General features: G+C 43.2%; 1 protein-coding gene across 3 annotated transcripts in view; it reads left to right on the forward strand.

Moving 5' to 3' along the window:
• Nucleotides 1–15289, forward strand: part of CAPRIN1 (cell cycle associated protein 1) — a 105726-nt gene extending 90437 nt beyond the window's left edge. For 2 of the 3 annotated variants that reach the window (XM_054025159.1, XM_054025161.1), the window contains exons 15-19: nt 3553–3703; nt 4335–4529; nt 5119–5219; nt 12082–12145; nt 14017–15289. In XM_054025159.1, coding sequence (XP_053881134.1) covers nt 3553–3703; nt 4335–4529; nt 5119–5219; nt 12082–12145; nt 14017–14081 — 576 coding nt within the window. In that variant the 3' untranslated portion in view covers nt 14082–15289. The remainder of the gene's footprint in view (nt 1–3552; nt 3704–4334; nt 4530–5118; nt 5220–12081; nt 12146–14016) is intronic. The other variant, XM_054025162.1, reaches the window with a different exon arrangement.
• Nucleotides 15290–22161: the final 6872 nt, after the last annotated feature.

Genomic DNA, 22161 nt, shown 5'->3' on the forward strand with positions numbered 1-22161 from the left:
TTTCCCCAAGTGGACCTTTTTGCAACAAGACCCAATAGAAAATGTTGCTAGTTCTTTTTCCCGGGGGTCTCAGCCTAGGTCCCCAACAGATGCCTTTCTCCTATCCTAGAATTCCCTTCTATATGCCTTCCCTACAATTCCTTTGTTCTTCAGAGTAGTATCCAAAAATAAAAAAGGACCATGCTAGTCTCATCCGTTTAAAGTACTGGCATGGCCCTTTCAGTACTCGTACTCAGCTTTCCTGATTTTGTCAACAGAGCCTCCTCTATTCTTCTTGTTGGATCCAGACATAATTTCTTGAGACCACTCCAGCCTCCACAAGCGCTCCATCTCACAACATAGCTGCTTCAAGGCAGAATCCCTTTGAAAGGTCCTACTCACGAGATGTCCAGAATGTACTTCTAAATAATGGAAGACCCTAACTGGCTAAAGACCCTTACTTGGCTAAATGGAAGTGCTTCTCCATTTGGGTTAATGAGAAATGTGTATCTACTTGGCAAGCACCCCTGAATATTGGCTGGACTATCTTCTAGATCTAAAACAGAATCTGACTGTTCTGTAAGGGTGCATTTGGCTGCTATCTAAGGCCTTGGCTACACTCGCGGATTCACAGCGCTGCCGCGGCAGCGCTGTTAAGCGCGACTGTAGTTGCGCCGCCAGCGCTGCGAGAGCTCTACCTCTCCGAGGGGAATAGCTTGCAGCGCTGTGAGCGAGCGTGCAGCGCTGCAGGCGCTGATTACACTGGCGCTTTACAGCGCTGCACTCGCTGCGCTCGGGGTGTGTGTGTGTTTTTTCACACCCCTGAGCACAGCAAGTGCAGCGCTGTGAATTGCCAGTGTAGCCAAGGCCTCAGCTTTGATGTATGGGTGGTGTAGTAGTTCCGGGGTGGGGCTCGTCCCTTCCTGGGGCGCCTGGAAGCCAGGCCGCCCCGCTACAAAGCGAATAACAGTTCTGAGCTCAGGCCCTTTGGGCAGGGCTGAGCACACAATTAACAGTTCTGAGCTCAGGCCCTTTGTGCAGGGGCTGAGCACACAATTAACAGTCCTGAGCTCAGGCCCTTTGTGCAGGGGCTGAGCACACAATTAACAGTCCTGAGCTCAGGCCCTTTGTGCAGGGGCTGAGCACACAATTAACAGTCCTGAGCTCAGGCCCTTATGCAGGGGCTGAGCAGACAATGAACAGTTCTGAGCTCAGGCCCTTTGTGCAGGGGCTGAGCAGACAATGAACAGTTCTGAGCTCAGGCCCTTATGCAGGGGCTGAGCAGACAATGAAAAGTTCTGAGCTCAGGCCCTTATGCAGGGGCTGAGCAGACAATGAAAAGTTCTGAGCTCAGGCCCTTATGCAGGGGCTGAGCAGACAATTAACAGTCCTGAGCTCAGGCCCTTTGTGCAGGGGCTGAGCACACAATTAACAGTCCTGAGCTCAGGCCCTTATGCAGGGGCTGAGCAGACAATGAAAAGTTCTGAGCTCAGGCCCTTATGCAGGGGCTGAGCAGACAATTAACAGCTCCGGCCCTGGGTCAGGGCGGGGCAGCAAACCAATAGTCAGTCAGAGGCCCAGGCCTTGTAGCAGGGGCTGGGTCAGTTTGGGTTAGCCCAGGCCCTAGGTCAGGGCAGGGCAGCCAACGGATAGTCTGTCACGGGCCCAGGCCCCTTGGACAAGGAGGAGGAGAGACTGCCACCCGGCGCGGGGTGGCAGGGGGGAACACAGGCCCGCCCACTCCACTGTGTTCCAGCCCGGGGCCCTATCCGCAGCAGTCCGTCTGCCACGCAGTCAGTGGGGATCCTGACCGCAACACACTGACATGGGTTCGGGGTCTGCTATCCCCGGGCCACTTCCCATCTCCTCCTCCATGGGTACCTGCTCCTCCTGAGTTCCGTCTGCTGGGTCACAGATCATGGGCTCCTCCGGGCCCCGAGCACCAGGTAGGTCTGTCACTCCCTCTGGGCCCTCGGCGGGGGGAAGCTCAGACTGCTCCTCAGGGTACCGGGCTCTCGGCAGGCTCGGCCAGTCCTCCTCAGGGTACCGGGCTCTCGGCAGGCTCGGCCAGTCCTCCTCAGGGTACCGGGCTCTCGGCAGGCTCGGCCAGTCCTCCTCAGGATACCGGGCTCTCGGCCGGCTCGGCCAGTCCTCCTCAGGATACCGGGCTCTCGGCAGTCTCAGGTCCGCGGGAGCTCGGGCACCAGCGTCTGTCCTCTCCCGCTGCCGGCCAGCTACTGAGCGCTGGGGCCTGGCCTTTATACTTCCTGTCCCGCCCCTTGACTTCCGGGGGGCGGGGACAGGCCGCGGTGGCTCCGCCCACTCTGGCGGCTTTTCTGGCTCATCCCTTCCTGGGGCGCCTGGAAGCCAGGCCGCCCCGCTACAGGTGGATAATAGATTATGCCCTTAAGTGCAGGTCCCCATCCCTCCTTGAGATCTCAGCTTAGTCCTGGCAATTCTAATGGGACCCCACTTTGAACACCTTGTGACTAGCTCCCTCCTTCACCTTTCTATGAAGGTGGCATTTTAAGAGATTTAGTTTCAGAACCCCCTTATACAGTTTTTTATAAAGTTAAGGTTTATCTTCAGCTGCAACAAAAGTTCCTTACAAAAGTACTGTCTAGTTTTCATGTTAACCAAATGATATATTTGCCCCTGTTTTTTCCAAAACTCCATCACCATAAGCATGAAGAAAGACTTCACTCATTGGATGTGAGAAGAGCATTCGCTATCTACCTGGAGTATACTAAATCGTTCTGGACTTTTATGCAGGTTTTTGTTACAGTTGCTGATAGAGTTAAGGGCCAAGCTAGTTTCCTCCTACAGAATCCCTTTCTGCATCCATTTATGCTACCAGCTGGCTAACGTGACCTTGTCATCTGGAGTACTGGCATGTTCTGCTAGAGCACAAGCAGCTTCTGCGGCTTTCCTAGCTCGCGTATCACTTGTTGACATTAATAAAGCACCAATTTGGTCATCAGCTACACCTTCTCCTCTCATTACACCATTGATTATCAGTCCAGAGATTATGCCAGTTTTGGGCGGGTGGTCTTGCAATCACTATTCAGATAAACTCCGAATCCACCTCCATAGACGTTTGCTTGAGAGTCACCTACTGTGGAAATTATGTTCAATAACTCGAAGAAAAAACGGTTACCTACCTTTCTGTAACTGTTCTTCGAGATGTGTTCCACATTTCCATTCCACAGCCTGCCCACCTTCCCCTCTCCATCAGAGTACGTCCAGTACAAAGGAACTGAGGGAGGTTGGGTTGTCTCCGCCTTCTTACATCACCATGCATTGGCATGGGGCGGGGGCGCTCCAGCTATCTTGACGGGTAGTGCTGAAGGGGTTGTGGGGGGGAATGACATCTGTGCACAAAGTGCACACCCACCCACAATGGAGTGGGCATGTGCAACACATCTCAAAGAACAACAGTTACAGAAAGGAAGGTAATTGCTTCTTTTGTCAGTTTATAAAGCATATAGTCTCGAATTGTATGCAAAAGACATGCAAGTACAAATTGGGAAAATGTAGACCAGAAAGATACTTAGTTTTTTCCTACCATTGTAGGTATTCAATATGAATGCACCTGTTCCTCCTGTCAATGAGCCAGAAACCCTAAAGCAACAAAATCAGTACCAGGCCAGTTACAACCAGAGTTTCTCCAATCAGCCTCACCAAGTAGAACAATCAGAACTTCAGCAAGAACAGCTCCAGACAGGTAAACTTGTTAGACAAAATTAAAACCTTCTTTTAGCCTAAAAGGGAGGCTTCCAGTGGAGGATAATCATGGAGACCAAATTCCAAGAAATCTGGCAGCTGACTTAAAATTAAATGGAATTTAGAATGCGTAAAATTTTGTTCTTCGGGGGAGTCTCTGCAAAACCGAAACTCTTAATGAGGAGAATCCAACTGAGGGGAAGTTCTGCATGCAGAATAAATTTTTTTTTTATGGAGCAGTGTCGCTGCCTCTGGGCCCCATGTTTAGCAACTTCATGGAAAGATTGTGGAAGTCACTTGAGAATGTTTCCACTTGTTTCAGGCCTGTGTGGTGTGAAGTTTTCTTTCTTTGTCGATTTTAAAAAAGAAAAAAACACCAGTGAAAAGTTTAATTGTACTAACTTGAGGCCTGCTGACACTGACTTCACTGAACACTAGACATCTTGCATTATTTTAATATTGTGGAGTGTGTCAGAATAGCAACTTTTAGTTCTGCAAACCATCTGTCTTTGGGTTCGTAAACATTTACTGCTGTGCTTGATGGTACTAAGGCAGACTTGATTGCTTTAAATTGATACCTTTCAGTGTTTGGGGAACATAGAAAACATAAACTTCCATTGTTTTTATTATAGTGGTTGGCACCTACCATGGTTCCCCGGACCAGTCCCATCAAGTGGCAGGTAACCACCAGCAGCCTCCACAACAGAATACTGGGTTCCCACGTAACAGTCAGCCTTATTATAACAGCCGGGGAGTGTCTCGTGGTGGATCACGCGGCACTCGGGGCTTAATGAATGGATACAGGGGACCTGCCAATGGGTTTAGAGGTAAAAAATAAATATATATATTTTATCAAAATTTTGAGACTTTATCTGAATTTTTTTTTTCAGGATCACAGAATGGCACGAGACCTTTGTTATGTTGGCCCTATTATTGTTTAATACTTAAACATATTGGGAAGATATTTAAGCTTGTGGTGGTGGTATTCACTTTGTTCTATCTTAACAAAGCAGTTTAAATTCTAGGCTTCAGCTGGACTATCTCTGAGAACTGAATGAAGAATCATCTTTTGTTCAGTGTTTGTGCAGTGCCTAGCACAACAAGGTTCTGGTCCATGACTAGGGTTCCTGGGCATATGGTAATACAAATAATAAATAACAGATTAAACATATGTACTACAGATTATCAGAGAAACATCCTCAGATACCACCTCCCCAGTTTTTTTACAAGGTCTTAATGAGAAGATGTAGGTTATTTTACAGATGTTTACACAGTCTGCTGGCACACAACACTTTTTTTATTCAAGTTTTTTTCTTAAAAGTCAATGAAGTCCCTCAGTGGCCTTTTATGTGTGTAGCATAACTTATGAAGACAGGTTATGTGCCCTTCAGTAAGCATTTGTATTCTAATCCTTAGGAGGGTATGATGGCTACCGCCCTTCATTTTCCAACACTCCTAACAGTGGTTACTCGCAGCCCCAATTTAATGCTCCTCGGGACTACTCCAACTACCAACGGGTGAGTTGACATTTAAATTAAAATTATAGGAATAGAAAAATCAGTTAAACTAAATGAAATAACTTGCTTAAAATAACTGGTAAGTATTCTTCTTAGAGTTTTAATTGCAAAATCTCGACAACTCCATATCAAATGTGTTTAGTTTACAAGTGAAAGTAAAGCTCCCTGCTCCGCAACCATCCAAATGGCCAGTCTTATTCACCCTGGGATTTGAAAATAAAGCTTTTTTTGTGACTTCACCAGTAAAAATTTAAATTTTTTTCTCCGTCATTTATCTGTGGGCAACCCTTTACACATAGACATACTGGAAAATATACTTTAATTCTGCAGTTGGTACTTGGTTAATGATTCTGTTGATGGATGAGTCAGAATGGAATACTTTACTTTCTTACAAGTTTTGGCTCTGCAATGCTAACAAATAAAATGTAATAACTGTATTACTAAACAGATACACTCCCTATGTTTATATTTTTATATATCTATATGCTTGGCAGAATTTGCTTTTTTTATTTTTTCAGCTGCTAATATTTATTTTTAAGCATGTTTTAGATTTATCACTTTAAATTTTCACAGTTGCACAAAATTATGGACTTTAAGCATTTTTTAGATTTTTATTATAGCTGTCAATTAATGGCGGTTAACTCACGTGATTAACTCAAAAAAATTAATCGCGATAAAATTAATTGCCATTAATCGCACTGTTAAACAATAGAATACTAATTGAAATTAAATATTTTGGATGTTTTTCTACATTTTCAAATATATTGATTTCTATTACAACACAGAATACAAAGTGTACAGTGCTCACTTTATATTATTTTTATTACAAATATTTGCACTGTAAAAATCAGCAAAATAAATAGTATTTCTTCTTCGAATGCTGTCCCTGTGGGTGCTCCACTTTAGGTGTTCATGCGCCCCTGCTCTCGTAGTCGAGACTTTTAGTAGCAGTCCCCGATTAGATCGCACATGCGTGGTCCCTGTCTCATGTTGCTGCAGGCAGTTTACCGATGCTGTGCAACTAACCCCCACTCAGTTCCTTGGCTAGAAGTGGGAGCAATCAGCAGTGCCTCTTGCTACTTTGTAGTTAGTTACAGTCTGTTGTTTAGTTTCTTTATTAGCAGCTACTTAGCTTGTTTCCCTTTCTCTTTTCTCCTTTCAAACAAACAAACAAAAAACCCTCACAGCCAGGAACTTCAGAAAGACAACTGTTTTGAGGGCTCTCAGCACCTTGCCTCCAGGCTCGAAGTGCTTGTCCCTGACAGCCACGATTGGTGTGTTTGCTGCCTGTGTGTTAGTGCCTCCAATGCAGGCACTAACAAAGTGTTGCGTTGCCTCAGGCTCACAGAAAGGCAGGGAGTGGAGAAGTCTCTTGGACCTGTTGGGGCATGAGGCTTGGGACACCCCCTTCCGCCCCTCACCCCCCCACACACACTTCGCCAACCTTGGCTTCGGACAGGAATGTTTCCCCAACCCTACATCTGAGTGCCATGCTGGGCATCACTTGAGGAAGCACCTGGATCCCCTCCACAGGGCGGGGGGGGGGCCCCCATAGCCGTCCCACGGATAATAATAGCACCGGCTGTGCTGTTAGTGCCAGGAGCTCAGGTGGCTGAGTGCTTCAGCACCGCTGCAGACAGAGACTTCGGGGAACGGCTCCAGCACAGGCACTGAGGGGAGGTTGGAGCGCCGTGCCTGTACGCCACTATCTATAGCCGCTCCGCCAGCAGGCATCCAGTGCTGGCATCGCCTGTGCTGTCAGTGCCGGGAGCTGAGATGGTGGTAAACTCCGGCACCGCTGGAGCCAGAGACTCTACAGGAGCAGGCTCCGATGCAGGCACTAAGGGGAAATCAAAACACCATGCCTCTGCAGCGCGATGTATGTTTATTCTGCAGGCAGCCATCCAATACTGGCACCAGCTGTGCTGTCAGCACTGGGAGCTGAAGTAGCGGAAATTCCTGGCACTGCTAGAGCCAGAGACTCTACAAGTCTCTGTCACGGCTCCGACACAGGCACTAAGGGGAAACCAAAAACCTGTGCCTCTGCACCACAATCTACAAACAGCAGTGCGGTGGCGCTACAAAAGACAGCTTCTTCAAAGGTGTACCCAACACGCACAGAGGCACAGCCAGCAGCGCCACCTTCTCCTCCACAGTCCTGGCACTGACAAGGAGGCAGCCCCAGGGGCCAATCAAACCAGCAGTTCCTTAGACAGAGGGTTCTGGTATTCAGCTCTGCCCCTGATCTCCCCCTATTTGCGGTACTGATACGAGAATGATTCTCTTGGCACCAAATCTCCCTGTGTCCCCAACATCACTCACTGTCTCACTCCTTATTTGAAGGAGGAAGATGAGGAAGAACATCATCACCATCATCGGCTCCTATCCATCAGGAGTCAGTCAACCCAGGAGTCTCTCCTGAAGCATATTATGCTGTTCCTGGGTACTTACAGTGGTATTGGGGACTCCCAGGCCACTCCCATGCCAAAGGGCATACTGGACTCCATGGGTCATAGGCCCCACACAAGGGGGGGACTGCCTGCCACGGTCAGACCCAGCACACAGTAATTCCCCATAGCTTCTGTACCAGCACCCTCAGTGGTACCAGGGGAAGAGGAGGAAGAACCATCCACTTGCCATCATTGTCCACAGGGGACACGTTAATGCCTCCTCCCTCCTAATATAGGGGATGATTTCAAATTGTTCCATGGCTTATTTGGGAGGGTGGCCCTCTCTGGATATTTCCTTTGAGGAAGTCCCTGTGATACAGCATGGGCTAGTGGACTTTTTTGCATACATCCGCTTCATTTAAAAAAAAAAAAAAATTTGCCCTTCACATGAATGAGGCACTGATGGACCCTGTAAGGGTCATTTTGTGGACCCCTGCAGCTGCCTCTCTAGCCGGCAGGAGGTCCAATGGGAGGTGTGTACCAACAAAGGGCTTGGACTTCGCATCCAGCGCCTAATTGCTTAGTGATACATGCAGTCCAGCGACGTGGCATGCAACAACAGCCCTGAAACACAACTCGTGATAAGGACTGGAAAAAACTTGATCAGTTTTGGCAATAAGGCTTACTCCTTGCCTACCCCTCACCTCTGCATAGCCAACTATGCAACATCATCTTGATGTTCGGAGGGCATTGGCTTCTTACATAGACAGGACTAAACCATCCCATAAATCACCCAGACTGTTGCTGTCCATCACTGAATGCTCCAAAAGGAGCATCGTCTCTAAACAAAGCCTTTCCACTTAGATCCATAATCGCACAAAACTCTATCATGAGTGTAACTGCCAATCCCTCATGGGGATTCGCTCACATCCCACTAGACCCTTAGCCTCCACGGCTTCCCTGCACAATGTACCTATGACGGACGTTTGTAGAGTTGCTGCCTGGGCCTCAGCCCATACCTTTAGACAGCACTATGCCTTAGAGCAGCCCCTCCCCCATTGTTTACCAGAGCGGCCGGATGAGCACCGAGAGCAGGGCAGGCTCCCTGCCTGCCTGCCCTGCGCAGCTCCGGGAAGAGGCTGGAACGTGGGGAAGAGGGGGCGGAGGGTCTGTGTGTGGCTGTTACTTTAGGCAGCGTCCTCAGCAGCTCCCATTGGCCGGGAACGGGGAACCGCGGCCAATGGGAGTTGCTGGAGGCGGTGCCTCAAGCAACAGAAACGCACAGCCCCTCTGCCCCCCCCTTCCCCATGTTCCAGCCTCTTGCGGGGGGCAGGGCAGACAGACAGGGAGTCTGCCCTGCCCCCAGTACGCGTCGGGCCAGATCCTGCTCCCGAACCCTTCCTGCAACCAAACCCCCTGCCCTGAGCCCCCTGCTGCACCCTGCACCCCGACCCCCTGCCTCACCCCGCACCCCTCCTGCATCCCAACCCACTGCCCTGAGCCCCATGCCCTACCACTCCTGTACCCTGACCCCCTGCTGTACCCTGCACTCCTCCTGCACCCCGACCCCTCTCCTGAGCCCCCTGCTGCACCCTAACCCCTTGCCCTGAACCCCCTGCTGCACCTTGCACCCCTCTTGTACCCTAACCCCCTGCCCTGAGCCCCCTGCCACACCCTGCACCCTGACCCCTTGCTGTACCCCACACCCCTTCTGCACCCCACACCCCCTGGGGGCAGGGACTGGGCAGAGTTGGGGTGGAGATTTCGGGGAAGGGGTTGGAATGAGGGCAGGGAAGGAGTGGGAAGAGGCGGGGCAGGGGTGGGGCCTCATGGAAGGAGTGGAGTGGGGGCGGGGCGGAGGGCGGCGTGTGTGTGTGTGTGTGTGTGAGAATAATGCGGCCCTCGGACCAATGTACTAGTCCTCATGTGGCCCCCATGGTCATTTGAGTTTGAGACTCCTGCCTTAGAGCAACAGGCAACATCTGACACCTCCTTCAGATGCTCTCTACTATCAGAGGTTATGACTTCAACTCCGAAGCCCCTCCTTCCATCGGAGGGCACTGCTCTGAAGTCACCTAAAGTGGAGCACCCACAGGGACAGCACAAGAAGAAGAAAACAAGATTACTCACCTTGTGCAGTAACTGAGGTTCTTCAAGATGTTTGTCCCTGTGGGTGCTCCACTACCCTTGCTCCTCCCCTCTACTTTAGAGTTTTCTTATTCGTCTCTGCAGTAGGGAAGGAACTGAGTGAGGGTTGGTCACACAGCGTCGGTTAACTGCCTGCAGCAGCGCGAGACAGGGACCACGCATGTGCGACCCAACCGGGCACTGCTACTAAAAGTCTCCGACAACAAGTGCAGGGGCTCATGAACACCTAAAGTGGAGCACCCACAGGGATACACATCTTGAAGAACCTCAGTTACTGCACAAGGTGAGTAACCTTCTCTTTTCAATTAACTTCATACAAGTACTGTAGTGCAATCTCTTTATTGTTACGGTGTAACTTACAAATGCAGGTTTTTTTGTTACATAATTACTCTAAAAAACAAAACAATGTAAAACTTTAGAGCCCACTCAGTCCTACTTCCTGTTCAGCCAATGGTTAAGACATACAAGTTTACGTTTACAGGAGATACTGCTGCCTGCTTCTTATTTACAGTGTCACCTGAAAGTGAGAACAGGTGTTCGCATGGCACTTTTGTAGCTGGTGTTGCAAGATATTTACATGCCAGATATGCTAAACATGCCCCTTTATGCTTCAGCCACCATTCCAGAGGACATGCTTCCATGCTGATGATGCTCGTTAAAAAATAATTTAATTAAATTTGTGACTGAACTCCTTGGGGGAGAACTGTATGTCTTCGGTTCTGTTTTACCTGTTTTCTGCTACATTTCATGTTATAGCAGTCTTGGACGATGACCCAGCACATGTTCATTTTAAGAACACTTGCACAGCAGATTTGACAAATCGCAAAGAGAATACCAACGTGAAATTTCTAAAAATAGCTACAGCACTCAACCAAAGGTTTAAGAATCAGATTTGCCTTCCAGAATCTGAGAGGGGTGAGGTGTGGAGAATGCTCTCAGAAGTCTTAAAGAGCAACACTCAAATGCATAAACTATAAAACCCAAACCACCAAAAAAGAAAATCAACCTTCTGCTGGTGGTATCTGACTCAGATAATAAAAATGAAAATGCATCAGTCTGCTCTGCTTTGGATTGTTAATCGAGCAGAACCCATCATCAGCATGGATGAATGTCCTCTGGAATGGTGGTTGAAGATGAAGGGACATATGAATCTTTAGCGCATCTGGCATGTAAATATCTTGCGACAATAGTGCCACGTGAACGCCTGTTTTTACTTTCAGGTGACATTGTAAACAAGAAGCGGGCAGCGTTATCTCCTGTAAATTGTAACCAAATTTGGTTGTCTGAACAATTGGCTGAAATGGGACTGAGTGGACTTGTAGGCTCTAAAGTTTTTTACATTTTTTTTTCAATGCAGTTATTGTTTGTACATAATTCTACATTTCTAAGTTCAACTTCTATGATAAACAGATTGCACTACAGTACTTGTATGAGGTGAATTGAAAAATACTATTTCTTTTTTTACAGTGCAAATATTTGTAATAAAAATAAATATAAAGTGAGCACTATACACTTTGTATTCTGTGTTGTAATTGAAATCAATATTTGAAAATGTAGAAAACATCCAAAAATATTTAAGTAAATGGTATTCCATTATTGTTTAACAATACGATACATTTTAAAAAAATTTTAATCGCGCGATTAATTTTTATTCAAATTTTCACAACTGTGGTAAATTATATGGGGGAATGTCAGACTGACTAATGACAGTAAACATTGAGATTCAAAAAGTTAAAGCTTTATAAACTGTTAAAACGCATTGTCAATATCCTGTGTCCAGATATACAAAGTCAATATCTGTAAATCAGCAAATCATAACTGTTTTTACTATTCATTTGCTAGTCCATTTGTAACAAACCTAAGTCAGAAGTCTGAATCACTCGATTTTGACCCTTAAGTTCTCAAGTAGCATTTTTCTTTCTTTGCCTAGCTGTAAACTTTGATTTATCAATATTATTCATCGGTTTGTGTGTGTACAGTGACATCTACGTTTACCAATAAAAATTGTAATCCTTCTAAGCCTAGATATGTTATGTAAAGTTTAATCACTTAGTCTGTGAAAACAGTTTAAGATGTTTATTAGTTGCTAATGAACCTAACTCCTTTCTAGTCTTGTGAGGCAGATTAGGATTTCCTGTTAAGAATTACAATTCTGTATTTTGTCCGTGGCATCATTTAACTGAAAAATGGATGGGTTATTTCGAAATACTCTTGAAACTTAATATTTTTAATAGCAAATATTTAACTTTCTAAGGCACAACAAATGACTGCAGTGGTTTAATGAAGATACCTTAATTTACTTCTCACTTTTACACTTTCTTTAGGATGGATATCAACAGAATTTTAAACGTGGCTCTGGACAGAGTGGACCGCGGGGAGCCCCTCGAGGTAATACTCAAATTATATGTTCCTAATTCTACTGAACTGGAGTTTCTGATGCAATCTCTTAGAGGGTTGTGGATCAGAAAACATTTTACCATATACAACTAATAGGCCACAATTCAAAAATACATTTAAACTTTCCTGGAACTTTTGTTGGAAGTTGTTAGTTGGCTATTGAATGAAGTATTTTTGTTCGTAAGAAGTTAATTTGTCTGCTGAGATTTAAGTTTATCTTTGCATCCACACTATTCAGTTGCCTTTTTTCTTACTAAAAGAAAATGAGCCCTGAAAACCTGAAAATATATTTTTTGGTAAAGCTTTGCACCCATTTCACTGCTGCCCCTACTAACCCAATTCGGAATTTTAATTTTTTGCTGACAAGATTTGCTAGAATTTTGACCGCAGGCTTTTCTTTTGTATGTTTTCTAAAGCTCCCTTGACTTCTGAATTTGTATATTGATATTTCTTCAATTTCAATAAAGATGTGTTGCGTTACTTGCAGCCTGTTGCGGAGTATTCTTTTTTTTTTTTTTGGTCAACATATTTACAAATTCTGCCTTTTGTTCATTTAGTTCCTAGAGTCTGCAGGAAAGTGATTATTTTTAAAGTATCAATTCCTATAGAGATGGGTATTTTTTCCCTTTTGTAAAAATCTCCTAAAATATTTGCAGCCTTATTTGCAGCTGCACAGTGTTTTTTATTTTGAGAATGAAACAAATATTAATATATCTCTACCCCGATATAATGCGACCTGATATAACACGAATTTGGATAGAACGTGGTAAAGCAGCGCTCCGGGGGGGTGGGGTTGCGCACTCCGGTGTCAAGGCAAGTTCGATATAATGCGGTAAGATTTTTTGGCTCCCGAGGACAGCGTTATATCGTGGTAGAGGTGTATATTGAAATCACTCAATCATATATGAGCTTAAACTAAATGTTTATCAAATAGCCAAAGCTGTAGTTGAGCTAATCTTTTTGCATTTGAACTTGAAAAACTATGGAAGTATTGTTGAAAAGTAATTAAACAGGCACTTGGTAACTACGTTGCATGTTCTCCATTTCTGCTGCCTAAAATATTGAAATATATAACATTAGCCAACTTGTGGAAAGGTCTGTATGCGTTGTCAAAAGGAACTGTCCTAATAAATAGTGTGATGGGAATGGGGATTGAGAGCCTATTTAATTGTGAAGTTATAGCAATGCTGTCCATAAATATATTCCAAATAGGAAAGTCCAGGGCTCATTGCCAGTAAAATACAGGTAAGTATTTGGCAGAAAGCTGGATTGATTGAAGATAGGTTTTTTTAAATTGATATGTCTATCTTCAACAGAACAATAGCTTGTGATCTATTTTCAGAATGTTGTTGAGACTTTCAGGTGGCTCAATACAAAGGAGCAGGAAAGTGAAAGCAAACCTGCGACTGGCTGTTTGATAATTTAAGAGACCCTTTAGCTTAATGGCTTTAAAATAAGATTTTTTTTTTAAATGCTAACCAATTATTTTAAAAAAAATCTTAGTTTAACTTGCACTGGATCTGTTATCCCATACATGTGTGGGTGACTTGTATCAATAAGTTGCTGTTGGTTAACTGAAGGGGAAAATCACTTTAGAAGTTAGGTTAAATTCATCTAAGATTCTGAGAAAATTCTGAAAAATACAAAGAAGGGGGAAAACCAAGGAATTGATTAGATGATTCAATAGGCATACATGTGCGATTGTGTTGCAATGGATAAGGATATTGACCATGTATTAGTGCAGTAAACATATACCTATGAATTCTAAACCAAAGTTAGAGACCAAACTTGAGTCACACCCTTTATGAACTCTAAAATGGTCTGATTTGTTACAAAATTTAAATGCTGTTTTTATTTTCTAGGTCGTGGAGGGCCCCCAAGACCCAACAGAGGGATGCCTCAAATGAATGCTCAGCAAGTGAATTAAACTAATCCACAGGATTATATTAAACGCCAAAAACACACTGGCCAATGTACCATACATGTTACCAGAAGAGTTATTATCTATTGTTCTCCCTTACAGGAAGTTCATTGTAATGGGACTTTTTTCATTACCCATAAAGACAGGACTACAGTTGTCAGCTTTATATTACCTGGATATGGAAAGAAACAACGTTTACTCTGCATGTTCTGTCCTAAGCATCATCTTGAGCCTTGCACATGAGATTCAGATTTGTTATTCTTGCTATGAGTAAAGCAAAAAAGGCAATTTCAGGGTGATCAGATCTCCATGGTTAACTGAAGTGGCAGAAAAAAACAAGAATGCCTCACTTCTGACATTCTATAGTGATGCAACAAATAAAATCAGCAAATCCCTAAAGATTTTATTCTGATGGCAGTTGATAAAATTAAACTTTCTCATGAAAGAAGGATGGAAGAAGTGAAGTGTGGTTTGGCAGAGCAACTGCATTTCAGCTTTTTCATGTTTAAAATGAAGCACTGAACAGTTTAAGATGCATAATGATGCATATATCCCTAACTAGACAAATAAGCTGACAGCCAGCTTTTGATAGACAAGACACACCCTTAGCTACAGCATTCTCCATCACCAGGCTCAGTTTACTGTGGCTAAGGATACATAAATTGCTTTTGTGTAACTGCTGAAATAATTGTATAAGGTTTTTTTTAATCCTCCTCCCTCCCCCCCCCCCCCCCCCCCAAATTAGCTTTGATTGGCACTTTAAAACTTTTGCAACAAATATGGGATATAATCTGGATGGCCACTTGTATATTTGATGTGAAGTATTTAGATATCTCTCTTGAACATATTTAAGTTTCTTTGATAGCAATGACTTTTGTAAGGATTGGTATTCTCTATCATTCCTTATGACTTGCACATTGTCTGTCACTAATACTTGACCTTGCTGTATTATCACCTAAATAACTGATACAGGTACTGATGGAAATCTCTAATGGATAATCATAACACTTTTGGTCACATGTCCTTTTGTCTTTCCTGCAGCCTGAAGGTTTTAAGAAATCTCAAATGCCCGCTGCTGCTGCCCTTTTAATTGCTATCTTTTGAAAAGCACCAGTATGTGTTTGGATTGGTTTCCCCTTTTAAGGGAAATGACAGCCAGCAGTTACAGTTCTAACGGTATAAGCAAGACAAATAAAACATGTTTATAAAAATTGTATTCTGGAACAATGGTTTTCAGCTACTGATGCAGACTTCACGTGATGGGGATAGACATTTCATAAGCTTATTCTCTAATTCACTTTACAGATTTACATAAGTCTTTTGTTCCTTTTTAAATTATTCCAGAAGTTATAACTCTCACACTTATTATCCGTTGTCTTAATCCATACTAATTGGATTAACTGGGAATTTTTTTCTTTTCCATGGAGACTTTCATGTTCGTCAAGTCAACATATGGTGTAGAAGAATTAGCTTGGGACTGGGAGTTGGGAACTCATAAACCTTATCCCAGTTTTGCCACTCACTTCCGGTATGATCTTGGTCAAATTGGTTTATCTTTGTGCCTGTTTCCCTATCTAAAATGGGGAGAATACATAGCTACCTCAATAGAGGTGTTGACTACAAATGCATTTTATAGCACACTGAAGATGTAAAGTGCTATAAAGGGTCATATTAAGCAACAGCCACATTATCGAACAGAGGATGTTTAATTATGAGGTAATGGTATTGCTTTTACTAAACCAAACTGAAGGGTTTGCTGTCATTTGGAGGATATTTTATACTGTCATGAAGTCTGAAACTTTTTTGACTTTATTATGAAATAGTCACATGTCTTGAGTTTGGGACTTTCACTTTGTCATGACCAGACTGTAAAGACCACAGAAATTAATTACAAGTATTGTACTTACTTGGAGGCATCACAGTTTTGTGGAAGCAACGGTAAACAGTCATCTTGCAAACACATTAGTTGCTTGGGATGGCACTTTTTTCCATAGCAATTAAATGATATACCTTGCAGGATGATGGCAAGTCACTCTTGTGACCATACAGCAAACTGCTGCTGGTGCAGTTCCATTTAGTGTTGTTGCTATTTCCTTACAGTTGGAAAAAGATAAGCTTTTTAATGCTGATTTTTAGGAAAATAAGGGAGTCTTCTCAATGTTTTCCTTTTAATCTGTTTATAAATAAGTAGTAGACAAATAGCCGTTCAGCTTTCTGCTGCACCCCAACTGACTCTTAAATAATTTTAGTTTTTCATTGTACTTACAAAATACTTAACTGAAGGCCATTGAATAGATCCGGACATTCCATTTTCCAAAAATGTGGGCGTATCCATTTACTTCCAATGATATCATTTAAGTAAACTAATAAAATGTGGGTAATTGAGACCTGTTATTTTGAGGTGTTAGCTTGTGAGCTTGTGTGTGAGAATGGCCTTTAGGCAGTATAACCCTTCTACTGTATGCTAATGATACATAGAAATGTACTATAATCATCTGTAGTACATAAAACAAGTGCTTTGAATACATATGTAGCCTGAATGTTCACTCTAATTCCATTAATCTTAACAGATGTATTGTTAATAAACCCCTTGCTGAAAACTGACCTTCTCCATCACATTAAGGTTCATAGATGCACTAACTAGTCTTCCAGCCTGCACTACAGAAGATAGGACCAGATATGTCCCTCATTGGCATAGCTGACCACACCTGTCTAGAGATGTTACTCTGCTTCTGTTCTGCCTCCATGGTGCAGACAGGACAAACTAGAACTCTCCTGCTACAGAACTTTTCTTTTTGAATTTCATTCTGTATTTAAGAATTTCAGAGCTCTTTAGCCTCTGCAGTCCCTGATTTGACTTCAGATTTAATTCTCTCCCGAGAGAGAGCATCTCCAGTACATTCTTCACTCCTGAGGATCCCTGACTGATACACAGCAGCTGCATATAGTTGTGAGTAAGCTTGCCGAAAAGGAAAACTGCATGCTTGGCTAGTCATGCTCTGGGGTTTAGCTGTGGCCTGTTCTTAGCAGGCACCAAAGACATCCGAATGAACCAGGCCAGGTCAGGTGGCATCCCACTCCTCGTCACCATGACTGAAGACGACCTGAGCAGCAATCAAAGCTCATCTGGAGATGCTACAAGTGGCGCCACATCACTGCACACCCCAGCTGTGTTGTGTGTGATGGCATTGGTTATACCGAGCCATCTGATTAACTGTTGTCACATCAAGCTCTTAAGGGAGTAGCTGAAGCCAGTGAGGAGAGCACCGCCTGTGTTGCTACTGCATATGGAATATCAGATAAGCTTCTCCCACCTCCCTTTGGGCTATGGAGGATCGAAGCCAAGCAGTCAGTCTCAATGGATACCCTAGATGGTAGTTAATGGTTTGTGAGGCTTGACTCCTAGCTCCTAATGTACTTTCCTTCAGGGCATATATCCGCGGATCTCATATGGCCTGATTAACATGGTCATTACCCTGAAGCAAATCACCCAGAAGCTTGGATTCTATGGCTGGACCTTCTCTGCCTGATTCTAATGCCTGTTGGATTCACCTGAGCTCCTTCCTAGGGACCTGCAGCCTTTAATATCTCCTCAGAAGAATCATTAAAGGAAGCAATCCCAAACCTAATGGGGGAGTTCTTCACTCCATTGCACAGGAGACCCCTCTTCACGAAGGCTCTCTTGGGAATGATTCAGAAAGGATTTTTTAACTTGTTTCTGGAGAGTTTTCATTCCTGATCCAATTAGCCCTTGAGTGAGTGAGTTTGGTGGATTTCCTTGCCAAGGAGCCACACACAGGTGAGGGGATTTGTCACTTCCTAGGAACTTTGAGGCAAATATAGCAGCCCAAGAGACCTCTAGCATCCAGACTTTATGGATTGATGTCTTGTTTAGCCATTCCTCTCTATTCAGGAGACTTCAGGTTCTGGGAGCTTCTCTTCACAAAATGGCTTTGGCCAGTCACATTTTGTCCAGGGTCTCACTAGATGGTCAGTTTCTCTCGTGCCAGGTTTGGTTCAGATTCTGGAGTAAGAACACTCTTGCTAAAATTCTCTGTTTGCACAGGATCTTAGGGAAAGTGATCTCTGAGTTGGACAAGACAATAGAAATTCTATCCTCGTATAAATCCAATATTAAAGGACTTAGTGGCAGTACGGGAAAGCAAAGTAGCCTTTAACCTTCTCTGATCAAATATAACTGGATGAACGCCTCTGACAAAGTGGAACAGACCCAAAATTCAACTGATCCAGAAGAAACTTGGACATTCTACTTCTGATTCCAAGTCTTCTGCATGATTTCTTCATAGCCCCATCTAAGCCAAGTGGTCAGTTCTGAGCCCTCGGAACTCAGAATTCACCTAGCAGACGGTTGAATTCTATTCCCCTCAAACATGTTTTTTTTGGGGGGGGGGGGCATTAAACAGCTCACTTTATATAATTGTGCTGTTCTTCTCAGACTTCTGCTGTGTAACCAGTGTCTAGCCACTAGAAGAACAGGGACGTGAAGAAGACTATTCACTGCTTTTTGTGGATTGTGGCAATGGAATCAGTTACCTTCAGAGATGGTTTTTTCTCTAGTACAGTTGTTTTCAACCTGAGGTCTGCATGCCCCTAGGGGGCTGCAGACTGTCTAAGGGGTCCATGAAAGGTGACTATGAAAATAAGGTGAAAACCCGGAAGTGGTGTTGCTACCATAGAAGTCCACAGTTTACTGCCCTTTCTCACGCTGTGTCAAATGCTGGGCTGAGCACTTGCAATGTTTATAGTAGAATTCTATTCAATCAGTTTTCAGCCCAAGACTTTTATGATAGGGGTCCATGGACCACAAGTTGAATTTCCAAAGGGGTCTGCACCTCCATTTGAAATTTTTTAGGGGTCTGCAAATGAAAAAAAGGTTGAATACTCTGCTCTAGAATAACAGTGGAAGCTCTGACCGATTTATAATAAATGTTAATACACCTATAGTTTCAATAGGCTGAGCCTAGTGGAGATTCTGTATCCTGGATGAATACTCTATAGTGGAACAATGTGTGTATAAAGCTCTAGAATCTTCACTTGTCCTGAAACTCAGTGTTCCTTTTGGAGGCTGAAATTACTTAGGAGCTTGTGTTTATCTTGCTGTGTGATTGAGAATAAGATCTGTGAACTTCCTCTCAAAGCATCAGATGGTCTGGACATTTGTTCAGTGAAAAAACAGTTCTAACATGAGCTGAGGGGTGAAAACATTATGTACTGGCTGGAATGCTAGGATATCTGCTATGCTCTCATGGCCTTCTCTCCACCCCTCAGAAAGATCATGACCATTATTGTCAGCTCATCTAATATGGCATACGTTACCAAAACATTCCTGAAGGAGGCCTAACTCCTGTTCATCTGGCCCGAAGAATATCTTTTTTTCTAAGGGCTATATATATATATATATAATATATATATATATATATATATATAATATCAGAGGGACATTGAATTCTACAGCTAATTGGCTCACCTTATCAGAAGGTTGACCTAGCAGAATAATCATTTTTCTCAAAGGTTTTTGTAGAACTGATACCAATTTGGCACTCTCCAGATGGATCTGTTTGCCTCCCGTTAAATACAAAACCCAACACTTTTCCAGAAAGTGGGTCCCAACTGTAGGGGCATCATATGCTCTGTTTCAGAGGGATAAACAGGTTTTCTGTCTGTATTTCCCCCCCCCCCCCCCCCTTCAAAGAGCCATTTATCTGATAAAGCAAAATTGTCTCCTCCTGGCCCAGGAAGCCAGCTCTGATCTCAGATCTGATAAATCTAATCTCCAAGTAGGGTGACCAGATAGCAAGTGTGAAAAATTGGGCTAGGGAATAGGGGGTAATGGGCACCTATATAAGACGAAGCCCCAAATATCAGGACTGTCCTTATAAAATTGCGACATCTGGTCACCCTATCTCCAGCCCTCCAATATTCTCGTCAAGGAGTAATCTTTATCCTAAGACCCTGTTGTACCTACCTGGACAAACAGAGGGAGACTAGCTAACTGGACTTTGAAGAGAAATCTAAAGAATAACATTATGATGAAAAATGCATTCTTGGAAGCAATTGTGTATACGGATACTTAGCTTTGCTTCAGATCCTGATGTAACGGAGGACGATTCCCTATCTTCAGTGGGAATGAAACATTCTCTAAGATTTCTTACACTCTAAATATGGGATTCAAGCTAGCCACCCTGAGAGTTCAAGAGGTATCCTTGTCACCCATCTTGCATATTAGGAGAAGAAAGCTTTTGTACCTACTCAGACACTGAGCATCTTCTTAGGTAGCATAATGAATATCTTCTCAAATTCACCGGACTCTGCTGTGAAATTCAAAACTGAGTAGTCAGTGCTAATGATAAATTTGAGCCTTTGAGAGAAATCTCCCTTTAATTTCTTGAAAGTGGCATTTCTAGTAACATTGTTGTCCATTAAGGAGTGTCAGAGATTCTATGCTTTCCATATCAAAGGGGATCCAGTGGGCCATTTTGGAGGCTTCTGAAGTCCCACCCCTTCTATCCTGTGGGCTCATTTCTCTGAGCTATGAGATCTTCATGCACTTTTTTTTTTAAATAAGGAAATTTGTAAAGTGACAAATTATTTTTCCCTCTGTTCTTTTGAACTGGATATTGTCACATCTTTTAATGTGGCCTTTTGACATTGAATGTTACAGGCAGTGGTTCGCTAGTTGATATACATTCATATTGTAAATGGCTCACCTCAGAGTGGAGCTGCTGCTAGTATTTTATATCCCAGTTTTTCAAAAGCCTTCCATGGATGGGTAATGTTGTTAAAATTCTGTTCATAGATCTGTGGACCTAGACTTGATGAAGAACAGGAAAGTTTCTTTTGCTAACTAGAAATTTTCTTCAAGAACCTAGGTCTTCAGATCTGTGTTTGGGATGTAAAGGGGGTTGTATTGAGAAATTGTTTGGTTTGACAAGTTTAGCTATTCCACTTCTTCTGAAGTTGGGTTTATCAGAATTGGATATTGTGATACTACTACTATGTAACTTTGAATGGTAACTTTCTGTACTCAAACTGAGCAGCATCTCCAGATGGGTGTAATTAGCCCACCCCACCAGTGGTAGACAAATCTCCAATTCTTCATTATTAGTTTTTAATCATCTGGGGGTTCAGTTTATATAGTTAACTACCTGTACATCTTTACAGTTTTTCATCTTCACATTTAATGAATGAATCCGCTCATGGCCAGTGTCAAAACTTAAAAAAAAATAAACTTTTTAAAAGTACTTTATGCCATCCTTCCCTCTTATGCGCACACATTCCACTTACATTTTATAGGACTGTCTTGTTACTACCACTTTCTTGTTACTTTGGTATTATCCCGGTAATTCAATTCACTTGCTCTCACTGTACTATTTTACAGACTTTATATTGTTAGCAAAAGTGGCGCTTTCATTAGTATTCCTAGCTGCATGGAAATAAACTACACTTTTAGTGCAATTCTTTATCTAAGAAGTTTGCTGTATTGTAAAACCCAATATTTGTTTTGGGTTAAAATCTCTCAAACATTCCCAGTGGAATCTGGATTTAAATGAATCCTTTTTTGGGATGGGGATGGGGGAGTGGGGAATGTAGTTTTAAATTGCATTCGTGTACAAGAAATTTAGATAGTTGGAAATTCTTAAAGCAAGGGATGAGTTAAATAAGTATCTATGATACTACAAGTTTGAGGTTAGCAGCATTGAGAATAAATTAGTGCCTGTGCAGTCTTTTCCTGAAATTGATAACCTAGAGTGCAGGTTGGTAATTTTTTTTCATATCACTGGTCCAATATGGTGAACTTGCAATTTTTGTATAAAAACTTGACAGTTGGGATTTTATTAAATAGAGCTTAAATATTACAAGCTTACCTAGTTGTATTGAATGAGAAACAAGAGTACCAAAATCTTTTGCAATCTTAGTTTCTGAAAATTTTATGGATATTGAACTAGGTAGCATGTTTGCACCAGCACAGATTCATTGGAATGTATAGCGAGGGATGGATGAACAATGCATCCAGCAAATCCCATTGACTTCAAGTCTCTGTATTTTTCTGTCATTGAAAAGGAGT

Source organism: Malaclemys terrapin, chromosome 4 (genome assembly GCF_027887155.1).
Source record: "Malaclemys terrapin pileata isolate rMalTer1 chromosome 4, rMalTer1.hap1, whole genome shotgun sequence".
NCBI classification, from domain to species: domain Eukaryota; kingdom Metazoa; phylum Chordata; order Testudines; family Emydidae; genus Malaclemys; species Malaclemys terrapin.